This window comes from Equus quagga, chromosome 1 (assembly GCF_021613505.1).
Source record: "Equus quagga isolate Etosha38 chromosome 1, UCLA_HA_Equagga_1.0, whole genome shotgun sequence".
Lineage (NCBI taxonomy): Eukaryota > Metazoa > Chordata > Mammalia > Perissodactyla > Equidae > Equus > Equus quagga.
In genome coordinates this window covers 50,240,499-50,259,608 of record NC_060267.1, presented here as the reverse complement: position 1 = coordinate 50,259,608, position 19,110 = coordinate 50,240,499, and the positions used below count along the sequence as shown (strand labels likewise).

General features: G+C 40.4%; 1 protein-coding gene across 1 annotated transcript in view; it reads right to left on the bottom strand.

Annotated features, from left to right (window-relative positions):
* CLEC4A (C-type lectin domain family 4 member A) overlaps nt 1–18,398 on the bottom strand; it is a 53,195-nt gene extending 34,797 nt beyond the window's left edge. Inside the window, exons 1-2 of the mRNA XM_046656256.1 lie at nt 18,286–18,398; nt 2,523–2,658 (exon numbers count right to left, since the gene is read on the bottom strand). Of these exons, the coding sequence (XP_046512212.1) occupies nt 2,523–2,658 (136 nt within the window). The 5' untranslated portion in view covers nt 18,286–18,398. The remainder of the gene's footprint in view (nt 1–2,522; nt 2,659–18,285) is intronic.
* Between the last annotated feature and the right edge of the window lie 712 nt (nt 18,399–19,110).

Genomic DNA, 19,110 nt, shown 5'->3' with positions numbered 1-19,110 from the left:
CCTAACAATTGGGAGAAGATATTTGCAAATCATACATTTGATAAGGGGTTAATATCCAAAATATATGAAGAACTCATAGGACTCAACAAAAAAACAAACAATCCCTTAAAAAATAGGCAAAGAATCTGAAAAGGCATTTTTCTGAAGAATACAGTATCCAATAGGCACATGGAAAGACATTCAACATCACTAATTATTAGGGAAATGCAAGTCAAACTTGCATAAAACTTTACACCCAGCAGAATGGCTATTACTAAAAAGACAGGAAATAACAAGTGTTGGCGACAATGTGGGGAAAAGGGAACCCTTATGCACTGCTGGTGGGAATGTAAACTGGTGCAGACACTATGGAAAACAGTATAAAGAGTCTTCAAAAACTAAGGATATAATTATCACATGATCCAGCTATTCCACTTCTGGGTATTTTTCCAAAAACATACAAAAACACTAATTCAAAAAGATATTTACAACCCTATCTTCATTGCAGCATTATTTACAATAGCCAAGACTTGGAAACAACCTAAGTGCGCATCAATGGATGAATGGATAAAGAAGATGAATAGACAAAGAACATAAAATAATGGAATACCACTCAGCTATAAAAAAAGATGAAATCTTGCCATTTGCAACAACACGGATGGATCTTGAGGGTATTACACTAAGCGAAAAAGTCAGACAGAGAAAGCCATATATAATGTGTTTTCACTTACATGTGGAAGATTAAAAACAACCAACAATAGCGAACAAACACATAGATACAGGGACTAGATTGGTGGTTAGTGCAGGGGAAGATGGGAGGAAGGGCAAAAGGACTCTGGGTGGTAAACATAATCTACACAGGAATCAAAATATAATGATGTGTACCTAAAATTTATATAATGTTATACACCAATGTTACCTCAATAAAATAAATTAATTAATTAAATAAAATCTTTTAAAAACAGAACTCACAGATACAAGAGAGCAGATTTGAGGTTGCCAGAGGTGGCTTGTTGCGGGGGAGGGCAAAATGGGTGAAGGACATCAAAAGGTTGAAACTTCCAGTTATGAAATAAGTTTAAGTCACAGTGATGTAATGCAGCATGGTGACTATAGCAACTTACAGTATTATTAACTATTAAATATCATTGCATACTTTATTTGAAAGTTGCTAAGAGAATAAATCTTAAAATTCTTCAAAAGTAAAACTTTGTGGGGGCCAGCCTGGTGGCAGCGTGGTTAAGATTGTGCACTCTACTTCAATGGCCCAGGGTTCACTGGCTCAGATCCCAAGAGCAGACTTAGCGCCGCTTATCAAGCCATGCTGTGGCAGGGGTCCCACATATAAAATAGAGGAAGATGTGCACAGATGTTAGTTCAGGGCCAATCTTCCTCAAAAAAAAAAGTAGAAAAATAGAAAAATTTTGTGTATGTATGTCTGGTGACAGATGTTTACTAGACATTGTGGTGATCATTTTGCAATATATACAAAAATCAAATCATTTACATTGTACACCTGAAACTAATATAACGTTCTATGTCAATTATACCTCAATAAAAAAAAGAATTATTTTCTTTAAGTTGTGAATAATTGACAAGTGGGAGAAAACCCTCAATAACATATAATATGATCTTACATTTAGAAAAATACATATACACATTTATGTATATTTATATCTGGAAGCATATACACTAAAATGTAAATTATAGTTATCGCTACATGGTAAGAACACATATAACTTAAATTTGTGTGTACCTCTAGTTTTTGATTTTTTTCTGTAATGAACATTTCAATATATAATAAAAAGTTATATAAAGTTTTTTAAGGGAAAGAACAGATTTCCTGAGCATTCTCCACGTCTCCACAGAAGCGTTTTAGAAGAACAATCATTATCTCTCTCATAGTTTCTTATAGTCAACGTGCTTTCTCTCTCTCTCTTTTGCTCTATATCTATCATACATGCTAATCAAATTACCCTCTATCTAGTCCCAACTTCGTTCAATCCATCTCAGAGATGCAGTATGCAATGGATTTTCTGACTGCAGAGCAATTTCCCTTGAAATGGAAAGGAGTTTCTCGGTAAGACTTTCCAGTCTTTCATCTGCAAAGATCTTTTGTCCCACGTTAGTCCAGGACTAACAGATACACCCACATCACTTCCACCCAAACTCTTCCCTTCTTAAGTCCGCTAATTCATCAATAGCCCCTGCATCTGGGCTGATGGTTTAAAGGACCTGTAGCCAATCTCTTGACCACAACCTCATTCAGCCTCAGAAGGCACAGGAGGGACAGTTTGTCACCATAACTGGCACTCTCCTTAGCTCGGGCCTTTAGTGGATTTCTCACACTTCAGTTTTGTTATAGTATAACTGTACAATCCCTTAAAGCTTATTTTCAGGAAACTCAATCTTCTGTAAATCCCATTTTCTGACTGTGGCCAGCCAGAGAACCAGCAACTAACATTCCCTATGCTTCGTTTATAGTATTCTCTCCACATCCTTCATCTCATCATTAACTCTGACCACAAGAAAACGTTTCTTACCTTCAGGAGGCTCTGATTGGCTGCCTGAGGACTTGGATTCATTTTTGAACCTCACTTCAGCATAAGTGACCTCTGAAGATATATTGAGATCTTCTGCTCTCTTCAAAAAGTTCATTTCACCTCTTCCTGAAAACATCTTAAAATAAAACCCAAATATGGTGGTAACTTGACATACTTCCTATCACACAATTAGATGAGAACAGAGGTCCCAGATAGGCAAACAACCCTGAGAGGAATCTCATGAAAACTAAAAACCTCAGAGAGGCCCAACCCCCAGGACCAGCACAGTGAGAATCACAACATTTAAACATGTGCTAACAAATGTAATAAAAGTACGAACTCAAAGTGTAGAGGAAAGCAATAGGAAGGAAAGGAAAAGAGGAACCAAGCAATTAGGGAAATCTTTCCTGAGAACTGTGATATCTGAACTCACTAGCCAGAATGAAATTCAAGGGGGCCAGCCCCATGGCCAAGTGGTTAAGTTTGCATGCTCTACTTCAGCAGCCTGGGGTTCACTGGTTTGGACCCTGGGCACAGACCTACCACTGCTCATCAAGCCATGCTGTGGCTGCATCCCACACAGAAGAACTAGAGTAACCTAAAACTAGAATATACAACTATGTACTGGGGCTTTGGGGAGATAAAAAAAAAAGAGGAAGATTGGCCATAGATGTTAGCTCAAGGCCAATCTTCCTCACCAAAAAAAAAAAAAAAGGAATGAAATTCAAGAATTTGTGTGCATCTATGGGCAAATATAATTATTTATAGACCAACCAACTTGGGCATGTACTCATTCATGCTGCATGCTCCTCATCATTTGTGGCCAATTGGGCAACTTTGGGGTACCACATTCTAAGAGGATCATCAACGAAAATTTACATGTCAGCCTCCCCACTTTCAAGAGTCGGTGTACCAATGTAGTGGAAAAGTCAAAGTTTAGATCGTATGCCTTCTGAAGCTGCTCCTCAGCGCTCTCTGCTTTTCCCTGTTGTTCTTAACTAACTCCATCATGAATCTCCACTCATTTTGCTATAGTCACCTCCAGCAACTCCTGAAAGCAGATCTCTCTACTGAATGTTAGAGGAGTGGGCTACCCTTTCTTTCCATCCTTCTCTATCCATATAAGCCCCACAAGTCCACAACAAAAGGTTATACAGGTATATATGACTATTTTCAACAAGTTAGGATAATTTAATGGAATTACAATTTGTAAGGAGATAAACTGAGTGCTAAATATGACTTTTTCCAAAGATCAAGAGGAAAACACTCCAAAAATTATATACTTCATCCTTCCACAGGCATGCTCAGCTCACACCCTAGATTCAGCTCTCCCCAAAGGATCCTCCTTCTTTTAATCTCCCCTACCTAACTCCTCCTTCTTCTGCATCACACACACACACACGCACATTTACCTCTATATTTATTTCTATATGTAAACATATTGAAAACCAAGAGTTCACACTAATACCTGTAATTCCAGTCCAACAGCAAAGAGTTCCTTCTAGTTTTCTCCCTTTCCACATTTTCAACTCCATCCCATGACACTAAGAAACCTGCTTCCATTATCTTTAACTTATTTACTTATTTGATCAATCCCTTGGAATTAACCCGTCTTCTATTTTTGCTCACACTCCTTGCCTAAGATGCCTATCTCTCCCTGGGTAGGCCAAATCCAGGCCCCCATTTTTGTTGACACCCTCTTCATTTGCTTTGGTTTTCTTGAACAGGGCCAGCCAACCTCCATGGACACCCTCCTCACCCTGCTGAGACGTGGCACCTTATGCTAGGCCAGCCTCCACAGGAAAGCCCTCCTTACTCTGCCTAGAGTCTGATTCCTGATGCTGGCTCCCTAATCCCCTCTTGGAATCTATCCTTTCCCCACTTAGGCTCTAACATCCTACTTACCTTCATGCGTAGAATCCTCCTCACCCGGCCTTGCCTTTAAGCCCCCACACTGGGGTGCCCCACCACATGGACAGCCTCCTTATCCTGCTCAGCCTCTGAAACCCACACCAGGTCTACCCTCTGCCTGGATGCTTTCCTCACCCTGCTTGGGCCCTGACACTCCATGACAGGTCTTCCACCTCCCAGCAAGGACGCCCTCTCTACCCTGCTTGAGCTCCCTGCACCTGACGACTCCACCACATAGAAGTCTTCTTCACCTCTCAGGCATTGGCACCCCACACCAGGCTGCTTCTGATACCCTAAACCAGGCCAATGCCATGTGTGGATACTCTCTTCAACTTGCACAGGCTCTAGTTCCCCATGCCACAGCACTTTCTCAACACTGCAGGGATGTTCTCCTCACTCTTCTTGGGCCCTAACACCACTGCCAAGCCAACTCCCTGCATAGCCACCCTTCTCCCCCTGCCTGAGCCCTCACAACCTGCACCAGACCACTGCTGTTCTCCCACCCCATTCTATATATATATGTCTTGTCTATAACAAGACACCTACCTTGCTCTGTCCCATCTAATGCTTTATTTAGGACTGAATTGTTTAGTATGAAAAGGGAAAGGTGTATGAAAAAAAGTAAGAGAAGAGGTAGAGCTAATTCTTACCAATTTTCCAGCAAAATAACCCCTGGACCTAACAAGCACTTGCATGTGGACAAGTGTGCATGTACACACCCTCATCCCAAAAATAATCAGCGATCATCACAGTCTTAACAATCTAAGCTTGTAAGGAGAAAGCAAACTATATTCTTCAAGGCATCTCTTTTTCCCTGGAGTAAGCTGCATTACAACTGGATTTCACTGTATCCTAAACAATCCCAAAATCTGAGTGGCTTACAACAACAAACATTTATTTCTCACTCACATTACATGCGGGCTTAGGGTCTGTAAGGTTGACTGTAACTCTGCTTGGCTCGTCTCTAAGTATTGTCTCACTCTGGAACCTAGGATCATAGAGCAGTTCCTTGTAACCTGAAACATCCAGTAACATTCAGATCTTCTATTAAGAGTGGTTATATCCACTCTCTTTCCATTGGCCAATGGAAATCACCTGGACTTGCTGTGAATGGGGCAGGGAAGTATACTCTACCTACAGGGAGACATGTCAAAAACAGGAAAATACCATACATTGGACAGTTTAAATAACAATTTATTGCCCACAGTTCTGGAGGCTGGGAATTCCAAGATCAAGTTACCAGCAGATTCAGTGTCTGGTGAGTCTCTCCCTCCTAGTTGGTAGATGGCCATCTTCTCACTGTGTCCTCACGTGGCAGAAGGGGCAAAGGAGTTCTCTGGGGTCTCTTTTATAAGGACACTAATCCTATTCATGAGAGTTCCACCCTTATGACCTAATCACCTCCCAAAGGCCCCACCTCCAAATACAATCACATTAGGGGTTAGGATTTCAACATATAAATTTTGAGGAGACACAAACATTCAGACCACAGCACTCTTTAAATTATTTAGCCAAGGGATCTCTAGGGAAGTTATCTCCAAAATGGGGCACAAGTAGCCCAGGTGGTATAAAAGAGGATCCTCTGGGGCACAGAAAGGAGATATTAGAACTTCTATTTATATGTATTCAAAATGTTAAGGAAAATAAGCCTTACTAATATCATATGGATTTAGTGTTGGCTGCATGTCATGCGTGTTATGGGATCCATCATGGGGAAAGAGCGGAGGTTCCACAACTCTGAGAAGTTGATGGCGTACCTCCACTGTTCATTCACTCTGCAAGTTACATCATATTGTAGTTTAAATATCTGTATAATCAAGAATTTGGCTGGCCCTTTGAACCCAGTTCTGAGAGGTAGCCTCTAAGTCCTTGGAACTTCCTGAGTAGTAGGAGTGTCTTTGTTATTTATGGTGAGCCCTGATACTTTATGCTAATAAAGTCACTCATAGTGGGCCCCTGGATAGTTTATACTATCAAGATGATTCAAGATGGGGACTGGCCAAGCTAGAAAGACCAACCATGGGTTAGAGGGTTGAGGCTTTGAGCCATGAGATATCAGCACAGACAATGGAGGGATGCTGGAGATTGAGTTCAACTTTGTGGCAAATGACTTAATCAAGCACACCTATGTAATAAACCCCAATAAAAACTCTGGACACCAAAGGTCAGGGGAGCTCCCCTGGTTGGGGATACTCTGCGTATTGTCATATACTAATGTGTCAGGAAGGTGATGCTTCCATAGGGAAAATGAAAGCTCCACATTTGGGATCCTCCCAGACTTCGCCCTATGCATCTCTCCCTTTAGCTGGCTCTGATTTGTATCCTTTTGCTATAATAAAACTGTAACTGTAAGTATGGCTGGCACTTTTCTGAGTTCAGTGAGTTATTCTAAGGATTTCTCAAATCTAAAGGAGTCATGGGAGACCTGAAATTTGTAGGTAGTTGATCAGAAGTGTGGGTAGCCCTAGAAACCCCCAAATTTGTGGCTAGTATCTGAAATGAGGCCAGTCTTGTGGAGGCATATGCCTTTAACCTGTGAAATTTGGCCTAACTCCAGGCAGTTGGTGTGATAAATCATTATAATACTTCGATATGTTTAATTTCATAAAAACAAGCTGTTTGTTAGAATATCTATATTTTTTAACAAGATGGGAAGTGACCATTTTGTTCACTTAGGAAATTCCTTAAAAGAATTTGGAAGCTTATTAAATGTTACTATGCTTGAAAAACAAAAAAAAAGGACAAGTGTTCTAACTTTTGCTCACTTTTTCAGTGCTGTGAAATAGCTTCCAGTGGTATGTCAATTAGCAGATATTAAAGCACATGAGCACACACACACATAATTAACTTGTGCTTTCAAGGTAAAGATGTTTTAATAATAAATGAGAAGGCGACTCAGAATAAATGAGAAGACAACCACTTTATAAAAGAAACTTGTGTTATGGAAAGAGCATTTGGAAAAGTGATGCTTGGAAAAGAAATATTTCCATCATGTTGTGATTTTTTTCCTTTTGCCAGAAATTATGTATGGGTGTGGCTTATACACCCTCCTCTCTGAAATATTCAAAATGAGGGGTTTCAGTGGCTTTTGAACTCATTTATTGATGAATTTAAAATGAGAGTAACACCCTCTCATTAGTTTTTAAGAACAACTGGATTAATATCATGAAATAAGGTATTTACTAGATAGTTTCAACAAAAAGATTCATGGAGAGAATTGAAAAATGAGAATCATAACTTGTTAAGCACAACGAATAGTATACTTCTCATTCTGGGCCATATTAACATTGTGAGGTATGTTTTACAACTGATAGCTATTAAAAGCGAATATTGGAAGAAACCAAATTTACAACTAGACAGACATTTTGTTCCATTAATAAGTAACTTGAAAATTATTTTAAAATATTATTTACTTTGCCTTTACTACATCCCTTTTAGTTCCTTGTGTTTATTACAACATATAGAACAGAATTACTTATGAGATTATCAGCTATCTTTTGCTATATAATCAACCATCTTAAGTCTTAGTAACTTACCACAGCCACCATTTATTTAGTTCAAATTCCTGTGAGTTCAGCAAACTGGGCTGGGCTCAGCTGGATACTTCTGGTTTGAATCAGGTGTCAGGTCTCAGCTCACTCTGCTCATGCATCTATGTCAGATGCCAGATTGATAGGGATTTAGCTAAGATGGCCCAAACTGGGACAGCTTATGTCTGCTCCACGTGGTCTCTCCTTCTTCAGCAGGCTAAACCAGCAAGGTTCTAAGCAGCAAGAGGGCAAGTCCAATGTGCACATGTTTCAAATCTCTACTTGCATCACATTGTGTAGTCTTTCAGCGGCCAAAGCATTTTACATGGTCAAGTCAAGAATCAGTATAAAGTTACAAGACAAATACTACCAGAAAGTGCGGACAAATTAGAGTTGCTGTAATAATCTTTTTCAGGAGGTTGAGTAAATCTGGAATGCAAGGTTAAGTACCCATTCTCACTGGGATTTCTCCTAGCTTGATGCTTGCAGAAGTGTTCTGTACTGAGATGGCAATAGTGATAGGTCCTGAGACCTACACCGTCCCCTGTTCCAGGAGAGCAAACTAAGAGACTTAAAAATACTCCTTGATACATAGTACTAAGGACACTGAGATGCTGTCAGTGGGCTAGGCTGTGAGAGACACCTCGGTTAAGAACAAAGAAACATACCAAAAAAGGGTGAGATGCAATCACTGATTGAAGACTAGAAGGTCCTGTCTGAGAGGCCATCATAACCTGGAGCAGGGGCAAGGACAGCACACATAGACAGCACACAGTACATACACCAAGCACTCTTAAGACGTAGAAACCCATCAAGTACGGCAAGCAAATAACACAGGATCAACAGTTCTACATATGACCAGCAACTGATAGGCCCTCAGAATGACATTTTAATTGTTAGATTGGATAATCATTTATTGGAAAGGACTAGTGTTTATTGAAAAGAACTAAGAAAACATGGACTGCCATATTTTTCTGCTTCTGATCCTAGATCTAAAGAGGGATAAGTTGGTACCAGTTATTGGAGAAATAAAACTGTTCTATGTTTTTCCATTGCTGGTTTACAATGCTTCCATCAAACCCAAACAAAGAATAATAATCAAGACTCCTCAAGCTTCTAAACACAATTTATATGATAGCCATATAACAGCCATCCATGGACTGGTATCAGTCTACAAAAAAGTTCTTAGTACCAGTCACTCTAAAGGTCATCCTCACCCTTGCCCTTCCTGGTATTGTGAATCAATAATTCTCCTGTATTGTAATGGCTCAATTTAGATTTCCTCCCACTAAAAGAAATAGGCTTGGGGCCAGCCCCATGACCGAGTGGTTAAGTTCGCACACTCCGCTTCAGCGGCCCAGGGTTTCGCAGGTTTGAATCCTGGGCATGGATATGGCACCGCTTGCTGGACCATGCTGAGGTGGCATCCCACATGCTGCAACCAGAAAGACCCACAACTAAAAATATACAACTATGTAGTGGGGGGATTTGGGGAGAAGAAGTAGAAAAAAGGAAAAAGCAAATAGGCTTGCTATTAGAGTCATCAACAGGGAAATGACTTGCAATAATGATTAACATATTTGAACCCACTATGTCCTGCACACTGTGATGAATATACTGCTTTCATTATCTCATTTAATATTCAAAATGATCCTGAAAAATATGGATTGCTATTCCTCATTTGACCAATAAAGAAACTGAGAGTCTGAGAATTTAGCTAATTGGCCAAGATCACATATCCAACAAAAATAGGCTTTTAATTTTAACCCAGGCCTGCCTAATTCCAAAACCCAAATTTGTTTGTATTTCAAAAGGCTAACTTTTGAGGAGTGAGCTACCCAAGCAGATATTGGATAACTATCTCTCAAGGATGTTACAGAAAATGATGTTTTCTGCAAAATTGTCATTAAGTCTTTTTCAAAACAAAGATTTTGTGATTCCTTGGAACCTATAAAAATATTAAGGATCCTGATCAAAAAAAGGATGGAGTTTATGTCGTGGCTGGTGAGAAACAGAAAAAAGATGTGGGTCTCCAGTCCCCCTATTGCCAAATATTACTTTTATAAAAATCCCATGCAACTAAATAGAGGTTGTGGCAACTTGTCAATGGTTGAAAGACATTCCTTCTGTGAAGAAGCTATCTCAAAATCAGCCCCTTAGAGTTTCCCCTACTGAATAATTCCAGGCTGACCTTCAACCATCAACAGTGAAGCATACACTTAGCAAAAGGCAGCTAACTTGACAGTAACTTCTGTTTTGTAGATTGAACTAACCATCACATACTTGTTTCTCACTAAATTTAAAGACAAAGGTTTTGAGAACAACTTTTATTTTTTTGAGGAAGACTAACCCTGAGCTAACATCTACTGCCAATCTTCCTCTTTTTGCTGAGGAAGACTGGCCCTGAGCTCACATCCGTGCCCATCTTCCTCTACTTTATATGTGGGACGCCTACCACAGCATGGCTTGCCAAGTGGTGCCATGTCCACACCCGGGATCCGAACCAGCGAACCCCAGGCCGCTGAAGCAGAATGTGTGAACTTAACCGCTGTGCCACCAGGCTGGCCCCAAGAACAACTTTATTTTTAATTAAGATTATGACAGTTAACAACCTTGTGAAATTACAGTTGTACATTATTATTAGTCATATTGTAGGTACACCACTTCACCCTTAGTGCCCTCCCCCCAACCCCCCTTTCCCCTGGTAACCACCGATCAGTTCTCTTTGTCTATATGTTAACTACCACCTATGAGTGGAGTCACACAGAGTTCGTCTTTCTCTGTCTGCCTTATTTCACTCAACATAATACCCTCAAGGTCTATCCAGGTTGTTGTGAATGGGACGACTTTGTCCTTTTTTATGGCTGAGTAGTATTCCATTGCATACATATATACCATATCTTCTTTATCCAATCATCAGTTGCTGGGCACTTACGTTGGTTCCATGACTTGGCTATTGTGAATAATGCTGCGATGAACATAGGGGTGCACGGGACTTTTGGAATTGCTGATTTCAGGTTCTTAGGATATATACCCAGTAGAGGGATGGCTGGGTCATAAGGTATTTCTATTTTTAACTTTTTGAGAAATCTCCATACTGTTTTCCATAGTGGCTGCACCAGTTTGCATTCCCACCAACAGTGTATGAGGGTTCCTTTTTCTCCACAGCCTCTTCAACATTTGTCACTCTTGGTTTTGGATATTTTTGCCAATCTAACGGGTGTAAGGTGGTATCTTAGTGTAGTTTTGATTTGCATTTCCCTGATGATTAGTGATGATGAGCATCTTTTCATGTGTCTATTGGCCATCCATATATCTTCTTTGGAGAAATGTCTGTTCATGCCCCCTGCCCATTTTTTGATTGGGTTGTTTGATTTTTTGTTGTTGAGCTGTGTGAGTTCTTCATATATTATGGAGATTAACCCTTTGTCAGATAAATAACTTGAAAATACTTTTTCCCAATTAGTGGGCTGTTTTTTTGTTTCAATCCTGTTTTCCCTTGCCTTGAAGAAGCTCTTTAGTCTGATGAAGTCCCATTTGTTTATTCTTTCTATTGTTTCCCTCATCTGAGGGGTTATGGTGTCCAAAAAGATTCTTTTGAAACTGACGTCAAAGAATGTACTGCCTATAGTCTCTTCTAGAAGACTTATTGTTTCAGTCCTAATCTTTAGGTCTTTGATCCATTTTGAGTTTATTTTGGTGAATGGTGAAAAAAATGGTCAATTTTCATTCTTTTACATGTGGCTTTCCAGTTTTCCCAGCACCATTTGTTGAAGAGACTTTCTTTTCTCCATTGTAGGCCCTCAGCTCCGTTGTCGAAGATTAGCTGTCCATAGATGTGTGGTTTTATTTCTGGGCTTTCAATTCCATTCCATTGATCTGTGCACCTGTTTTTGTACCAGTACTATGCTGTTTTGATGACTGTAGCTTTGTAGTATGCTTTGAAGTCAGGGATTGTGATGCCTCCAGCTTTGTTCTTCTTTCTCAGGATTGCTTTAGCAATTTGGGGTCTTTTGTTGCCCAATCTGAATTTTAGGATTCTTTGTTCAATTTCTGTAAAGAATGTCATTGGTATTCTGATTGGGACAGCATTGAATCTGTAGATTGCTTTAGGTAGTATGGACATTTTAACTATGTTTATTTTTCCAATCCATGTGAATGGAATGTCCTTCCATCTCTTTATGTCGTCATCGGTTTCTTTCCAGAAAGTCTTGTAGTTTTCGTTGTATAGATCTTTCACTTCCTTGGTTAAATTTATCCCAAGGTATTTTATTCTTTTTGTTGCGATCGTGAATGGGATTGAGTTCTTGAGATCTTTTTCTGTTTGTTCATTGTTAGCATACAGAAATGCTAATGATTTATGTATGTTGATTTTATACCCTGCAACTTTGCTGTAGTTGTTAATTGTTTCTAATAGTTTTCCTATGGATTCTTCGGGGTTTTCTATATATAAGATCATGTCATCTGCAAACAGCGAGAGTTTTACTTCTTCGTTGACTATTTGGATTCCTTTTATTTCTTTTTCCTGCTGAATTGCTCTGGCCAAAACCTCCAGTACTGTGTTGAATAAGAGCAGTGAAAGTGGGCACACTTGTCTTGTTCCTGTTCTGAGAGGGATGGGTTTCAGTTTTTGTCCGTTGAGTATGAGGTTGGCTGTGGGTTTGTCATATATGGTCTTTATTATGTTGAGGTACTTTCCTTCTGTACCTATTTTATTGAGGGTTTTTATCATAAATGGATGTTGGATCTTGTTGAATGCTTTCTCTTGCATCTATTGAGATGATCATGTGGTTTTTGCTTCTCATTTAGTTAATGTAGTGAATCACGTTGATTGACTTGTGGATGTTGAACCATCCCTGTGTCCCTGGTATAAATCCCACTTGATCATGGTGTATAATCTTTTTGATGTATTGCTGTATTCAGTTTGCCAAAATTTTGTTGAGGATTTTTGCATCTATGTTCATCAGTGATATTGACCTGTAGTTTTCCTTCTTTGTGTTGTCCTTGTCAGGTTTGGGGATCAGGGTGATGTTGGCTTCATAGAATGTGTTAGGGAGTGCTCCAACTTCCTCAATTTTCTGGAATAGTTTGAGAAGGATAGGTATTAAATCTTCTTTGAATGTTTGGTAGAATTCTCCAGAGAAGCCGTCTGGTCCTGGACTCTTATTTTTGGGGAGGTTTTTGATTACTGTTTCTATTTCTTTACTTGTGATCGGTCTATTCAGATTCTCTATTTCTTCCTGATTCAGTTTGGGGAGGTTGTATGAGTCTAGGAATTTATCCATTTCTTCTAGGTTGTTCAACTTGTTGGCATATAGGTTTTCATAGTATTCTCTTATGGTCCTTTGTATTTCTTTGGTATCTGTTGTGATTTCTCCTCTCTCATTTCTAATTTTATTTATTTGAGACTTCTCTCTCTTTTCTTAGTGAGTCTGCCTAAATGTTTGTCAATTTTGTTCATTTTTTCGAAGAACCAACTCTTTCTTTCATTCATCCTTTCTACTGTCTTTTTTGTTTCAATATTGTTTATTTCTGCTCTAATTTTTATTATTTCCCTCCTTCTACTGACTTTGGGCTTTGTTTGTTCTTCTTTTTCTAACTCCGTTAGGTGTCGTTTGAGGTTGTTTATGTAAGATTTTTCTTGCTTATTGAGGTGAGCCTGTATTGCAATGAATTTCCCTCTTAGGGCTGCTTTTGCTGTGTCCCAAATAAGTTGGTATGGTGTGTTTTCATTTTCATTTGTCTCCAGATAATATTTGATTTCTTCTTTAATTTCTTCAATAATCCATTGTTTGTTCAGTAGCATGTTGTTTAGTCTCCACATTTTTGCCCCTTTCCCAGCTTTATTCTTGTAGTTGATTTCTAGCATTATGATCTGAAAAGATGCTCGATATTATTTCAACCCTCTTGAATTTATTGATGCTTGCTTTGTTTCCCAAGTTCCGGTCTATCCTTGAGAATGTTCCATGCGCGCTTGAGAAGAGTGTGTAACCTGCTGTTTTTGGATGAGGTGTTCTATATATCTCTATTAAGTCCATCTGGTCTAATTTTTCATTTAATTCTATAATTTCCTTGTTGAGTTTCTGTCTGGATGATCTATCCATTCGTGTTAATGGGGTGTTGAGGTCCCCTACTATTATTGTATTGTTGTTGATGTCTCCTTTTAGTTTTGTTAATAGTTTCTTTACAAATTTTGGTGCTCCTGTGTTGGGTGCGTATATATTTATAAGTGTTATGTCATCTTGGTGGAGTGTCCCTTTTATCATTATATACTGCCCCTCTTTGTCTTTCTTTATCTGTTTTGCTTTGAAGTCTACTTTGTCTGATATAAGTATGGCAACACCTGCTTTCTTTTGTTCATTATTAGCTTGGAGTATTGTCTTCCATCCCTTCACTCTGAGTCTGTGTTTGTCTTTGGGGCTGAGGTGTGTTTCCTGGAGGCAGCATATTGTTGGATCTTGTTCTTTGATCCATCCTGCCACTCTGTGTCTTTTGTTTGGAGAGTTCAATCCACTTACATTAGAGTGATTATTGAAACATGGGGGCCTACTGCTGCCATTTTATCACTTGTTTTCCAGTTCTTTTGCATTTCCTTTGTTTCTCATCCCATGATTTTTGGATTCTTAATTCAAGTAGGTAAATGTCTGTATTGGCTTTCTTCTTATTTGTAATTTGTGTCTTTATTCTTGTTATTTGTTTAGTGGTTACCAGGTGGTTTGTATAACACATCTCGTAGATGAGATAGTCCTTTTTCTGATAGCCTCTTATTTCCTTAAATTAAAACGTTCCATCTCTTTTCTGTTCCCCTTCTAGATTGTTATTGTCAGATTTTTTTTTTTTCCTCTTCCTTTTTGTGTTGTGAGTTTGTGGTTAAAATGACTAGGTTATATTTATTCTTGGTGTTTCTGTTCCATTTATCTTTAATGTTTTATTTAACTTTTGCTAACATGTTCTGATGGAGAGCTGCTACTTTCTGTTATTGTCCTTCTGCTTATCTCCTTTGTTCTGGATTTTGTAACCCCTTTCCTTTTTTTGATTTTTCAGGTATGAGGTTCTTCCGGAGCATTTCTTGAAGATGAGGTCTTGTGGCAATGAACTCCCTTAACTTTTGTTTATCTGGGAAAGTTTTTATTTCCCCATCATATTTGAAGGATATTTTTGCTGGGTAGAGTATTCTTGGCTGCAGGTTTTTGTCCTTCAGAGTTTTGAATATTTCATTCCAATCTCTTCTAGTCTGTAAGTTATCTCCTGAGAAATCTGCTGATAGCCTTATGGGGGTTCCTTTGTAGGTTATTTTCTTCTGCCTGGCTGCCCTTAGTATTTTCTCTTTGTCATTGACTTTTGCTAGCTTCACTACTATATGCCTTGGGGTTGGTCTTCTTACATTGATAAAGTTTGGACATCTATTGGCTTCTGTCACATGAAGTTCCAGCTCTCTTCCCAAGTTTGGAAAGTTCTCAGCCATTATCTCTTTGAACAGGCCTTCTGCCCCCTTCTCCTTCTCTTCTCCTTCTGGTATACCTATACACCTTATGTTGCATCTCCTAATTGAGTCGGATAATTCTCGGAGAGTTTCTTCATTTCTTTTTAGTCTTAGTTCTCTCTCCTCCTCTGTCTGCAGCATTCCTATATTCCTATCCTCCAAATTGCTAATTCTGTCCTCCATATTATCGACCCTACTGGTCAGAGTCCAGATTTTTCCTAATCTCCTCCATTGTGTTCTTCATCTCCAGCATTTCTAATTGGTTCTTCTTTATAGTATCAAGCTCTTTTGTGACATAGCTCCTGAACTCATTGAGTTGTCTATCTGAATTCTCTTTTAACTCATTGAGTTTTTTAATAATGGCTGTTTTGAAATCATCGTCATTTAGGTTATAGATTTCATTGTCTTTGGAATTGTTTTCTGGGTACTTATCATTTTCCTTCTGTTCTGGAGATTTAATATATTTTTTCATACTGCTTGATCGCGTGGATTTGTGCCTCCGCATAGAGATAGAGTTTAGCCACTGCTTCTACTTGTTGCAACTGGTGTGGGGGGGAGCAGCTGTTTAGACCACACCAACCAGGAACCCTGTCAGCTGTTACTGACTGAACCTGGGCCCCTCCTCATAGTCACATAGTCCTGTGGGGTCCCTCATCAGTTGTGGGGGCAATCGCAAGGGGGCCTCAGGCTGCTGGTGCCTACTGTTGCAGACCACCTACATGTGCTCCCTCCTTGGGGTCTGCAGCGGTGTCATGGGCTTTCCCAGCAGCCGGGAGCAGGATCACCTATAATCACAGTTCTGTCACTGTCAGAGCCCACAAGATCACACTTGTCCACTATAGGTCCCAGCAGAGCTATGGGTATCTTCTGCAGTCTGTGGTTAGCTCACCTAGCTGTGCTACTTTTGCCCCAGGGCCTTCCAGCCTTGTGATTACTGGTTGGGACCTTTCCACTAGTGCTGTGCAGAGGCTTTTGCTGAGGCTGCTGTGGGAACCTGGAGTTCCCCCCTGGGCCACGTAGCCATTCCACTGGAGCTCCACCCAGCCCCAAACCACTCCCATGGAATCTCTGGGAGCCCCTTGCCCCTTCTAGGACACGGCCAGAGTCCGTGGGCCCGGCAGAGGCTGGCAGGCTGCTGCCTTGCAAGGATTTCTGCTCTTTGGGAGCTTCCCGGCATTCTGAATGCTGGGCAGGGCCTCTCTGCTAATGGCGAGCAGAGGCCTTCCCTGCTGGCAGGTGCAGGACTCTGGAGTTTCCCCCTGGGCCATGCAGCCAGGTGCTGGAGCTCCACCCAGCCCCCAAGCACGCCCACGGGAACTCTGGACACCTCTTGCACGATCCCATGCACAGCCAGAGACTGGGGGCCCAGCAGCGGCTGGCAGGCTGGTGCCCTGCTGGGGAATCCACTCTTTGGGAGCTTCCCAGTGTTCTGAATGCTGGGCGGGGCCTCTCTGCTAATGGCGAGCAGAGGCTTTCCCTGCCGGCAGGTGCGGGACCCTGGAGTTTCCCCCTGGGCTTAGGTGTAATCGTGGGGGGTTTAGGTAGGGCTATACTCACCTGTTTCCACCGTCGCTCCGCCAGTGAGTGCACACTCCCGCCCTTGGTGCGTGGCGATGCTATTGGGGAGTCTGCTGGAAGAGAGCCTCTTGCAGGTACTAGGCGGTCCGGGGGTCAGGGGTCAGAGAGTTTTCACCTATCTCCACCTCCTCCCGGGGGGGAGTCCAACCGCCTTCCGATGTATAGCAGCACGGGTCTCTCAGGCGTCTTGAGATGCTATCTGGATATCCTTTGTTAACCGGTGAATGTCCAATTAGTTGTAGATTCGAAGGGGGAGAGACAAAGAAGACTACTCACTCTGCCATCTTGGTCCCGCCTCCCAAGAACAACTTTTTAAATGCCACTTCATGGGCAAATTCTATTACCCCTCAAAAAAGCAGATAATTCTCTTTTTTATTAACTCTTTAGAACACAAAAATGATTGAAACTTTCTCAAGTCCTTCTTTAAGTTGAAGATAATTCCAATAACCAAATTAGACAACTACAAATCACGACTCTAGGTAGATACCACATAAGAATATAGCTTTTTAAAAATCCTAATAAAATAATACCAAATAAAATACAATAGCATATTAAGAGAAACATATCACAGTATGGCAAGTGTGGTCAGTATCGCCATTCAGTTGGGCTGTCCAGCATCTAACTCTTCCTGTGTTTGGAGAACACTCCCACTCTATGAAACAGAGCTCTTCACATACTACAGAAGCTGAAAATCCAGACATTTGCTTTCAGAAATTGGTACCATAAAAACTTGAAGGCAATAGACTCTCGGTGAAATCGAGGAAATTTGAGATTTATTATCTAACCTGGTTGAAGATGAGAGAGGAGTGAACCCAACTAGCGTTAATGGATGGGCCTGGCAGTCCTCGTCATACACTGGCAAAATAACCAAGTAAATTGCTATGGTCTGAAAGTTTGTGTCCCCCCAAAATTCATATATTGAAATTCTAACCTTCAAGGTGATGGCTTTAGAAGGCAGGGCCTTTGAGAGATGATTAGGTCATAAGGTCAGAGCCCTCATGAATGGACTTAGTGCCCATATAAAAGAAGGCTGAGAAAACTCCTTTACTGTTTCCACCCTGTGAGGCTATTACAAAAGACAGCTGTCTATGAGCAAGCAGGCCCTCTCCAGACAAAGAATCTGCCAGTGCCGTGATCTCAGACTTCCCAGCCTCCAGAACCGTGAGAAATAAACGTTTGTTGTTATAAGCCACCCAGCTTATGGTATTTTTTTAAATAGCAGCCTGAACAGACTAAAATGAAAATTAAAACATGCTGTCACCTTAAAAAAATGCCCATTGTAGACAAGACTTTAGGAGACCAAGTGACTGCAAGCGAAAAGAGAATGTAAGCACTCTAGAGTAGAATAGTTGCTTCTTATGGGACTGGACCACCTAAAGAAAGAGAGTAACAAGCTCAAAGCCCTTAATTCTTGGCTTAAGGTAAAACTGGAAAACCAGAGTTTCTATGATTATGTTAAAAGATTCCTTTATTGCTTACAGATGCAGGCTGAAGAAGCCAAAAACCAAACTCTAAGTTTGATTCTACAGGTTAGAAAACTACAAACTCAGTTGAATTCAACCTTTGGTAGGTCTCTTAAGTGAAAACTAGAGGCTTGACTGTGATTAATTTGTGATCTCAAGAACTGATAAAGAGATATATGAAAGACTCCCATATATCCCAAAACATCCCAAACATCAAAGTCTGTTGAGTTTCCTTTGCCCACAAAAGGAGTAGGCCGATGAGAGGCTGAATCTACCCTGTGGTTATTGCCCAAGTGCCTACTGCACAGGTGGAATAGATAATCTGCAGCTGGCAGAATTTCCACATTGTCTCCTTTAGATCTATCATGGTGAAAAGGCCAAATTGAAGCCCCTAAATCTCCCCCTTCCTAACAAAATAGTAAACCCAAAACAGTAAAGTATCCATAAGAAAATCACAGAGATTAGTACTATTAGCAAAGATTTCAAAGATGAAGAGTTGATGATTCCAATTATATTCTTGATTTAACTTGCCCATCTTGCCAATGTATATGGGTTATAGACAATGGCAGTGGATTACCAAAAATTTAGTCAGGTGGTGACTCTAATTTTAGCTGCTATTCCAG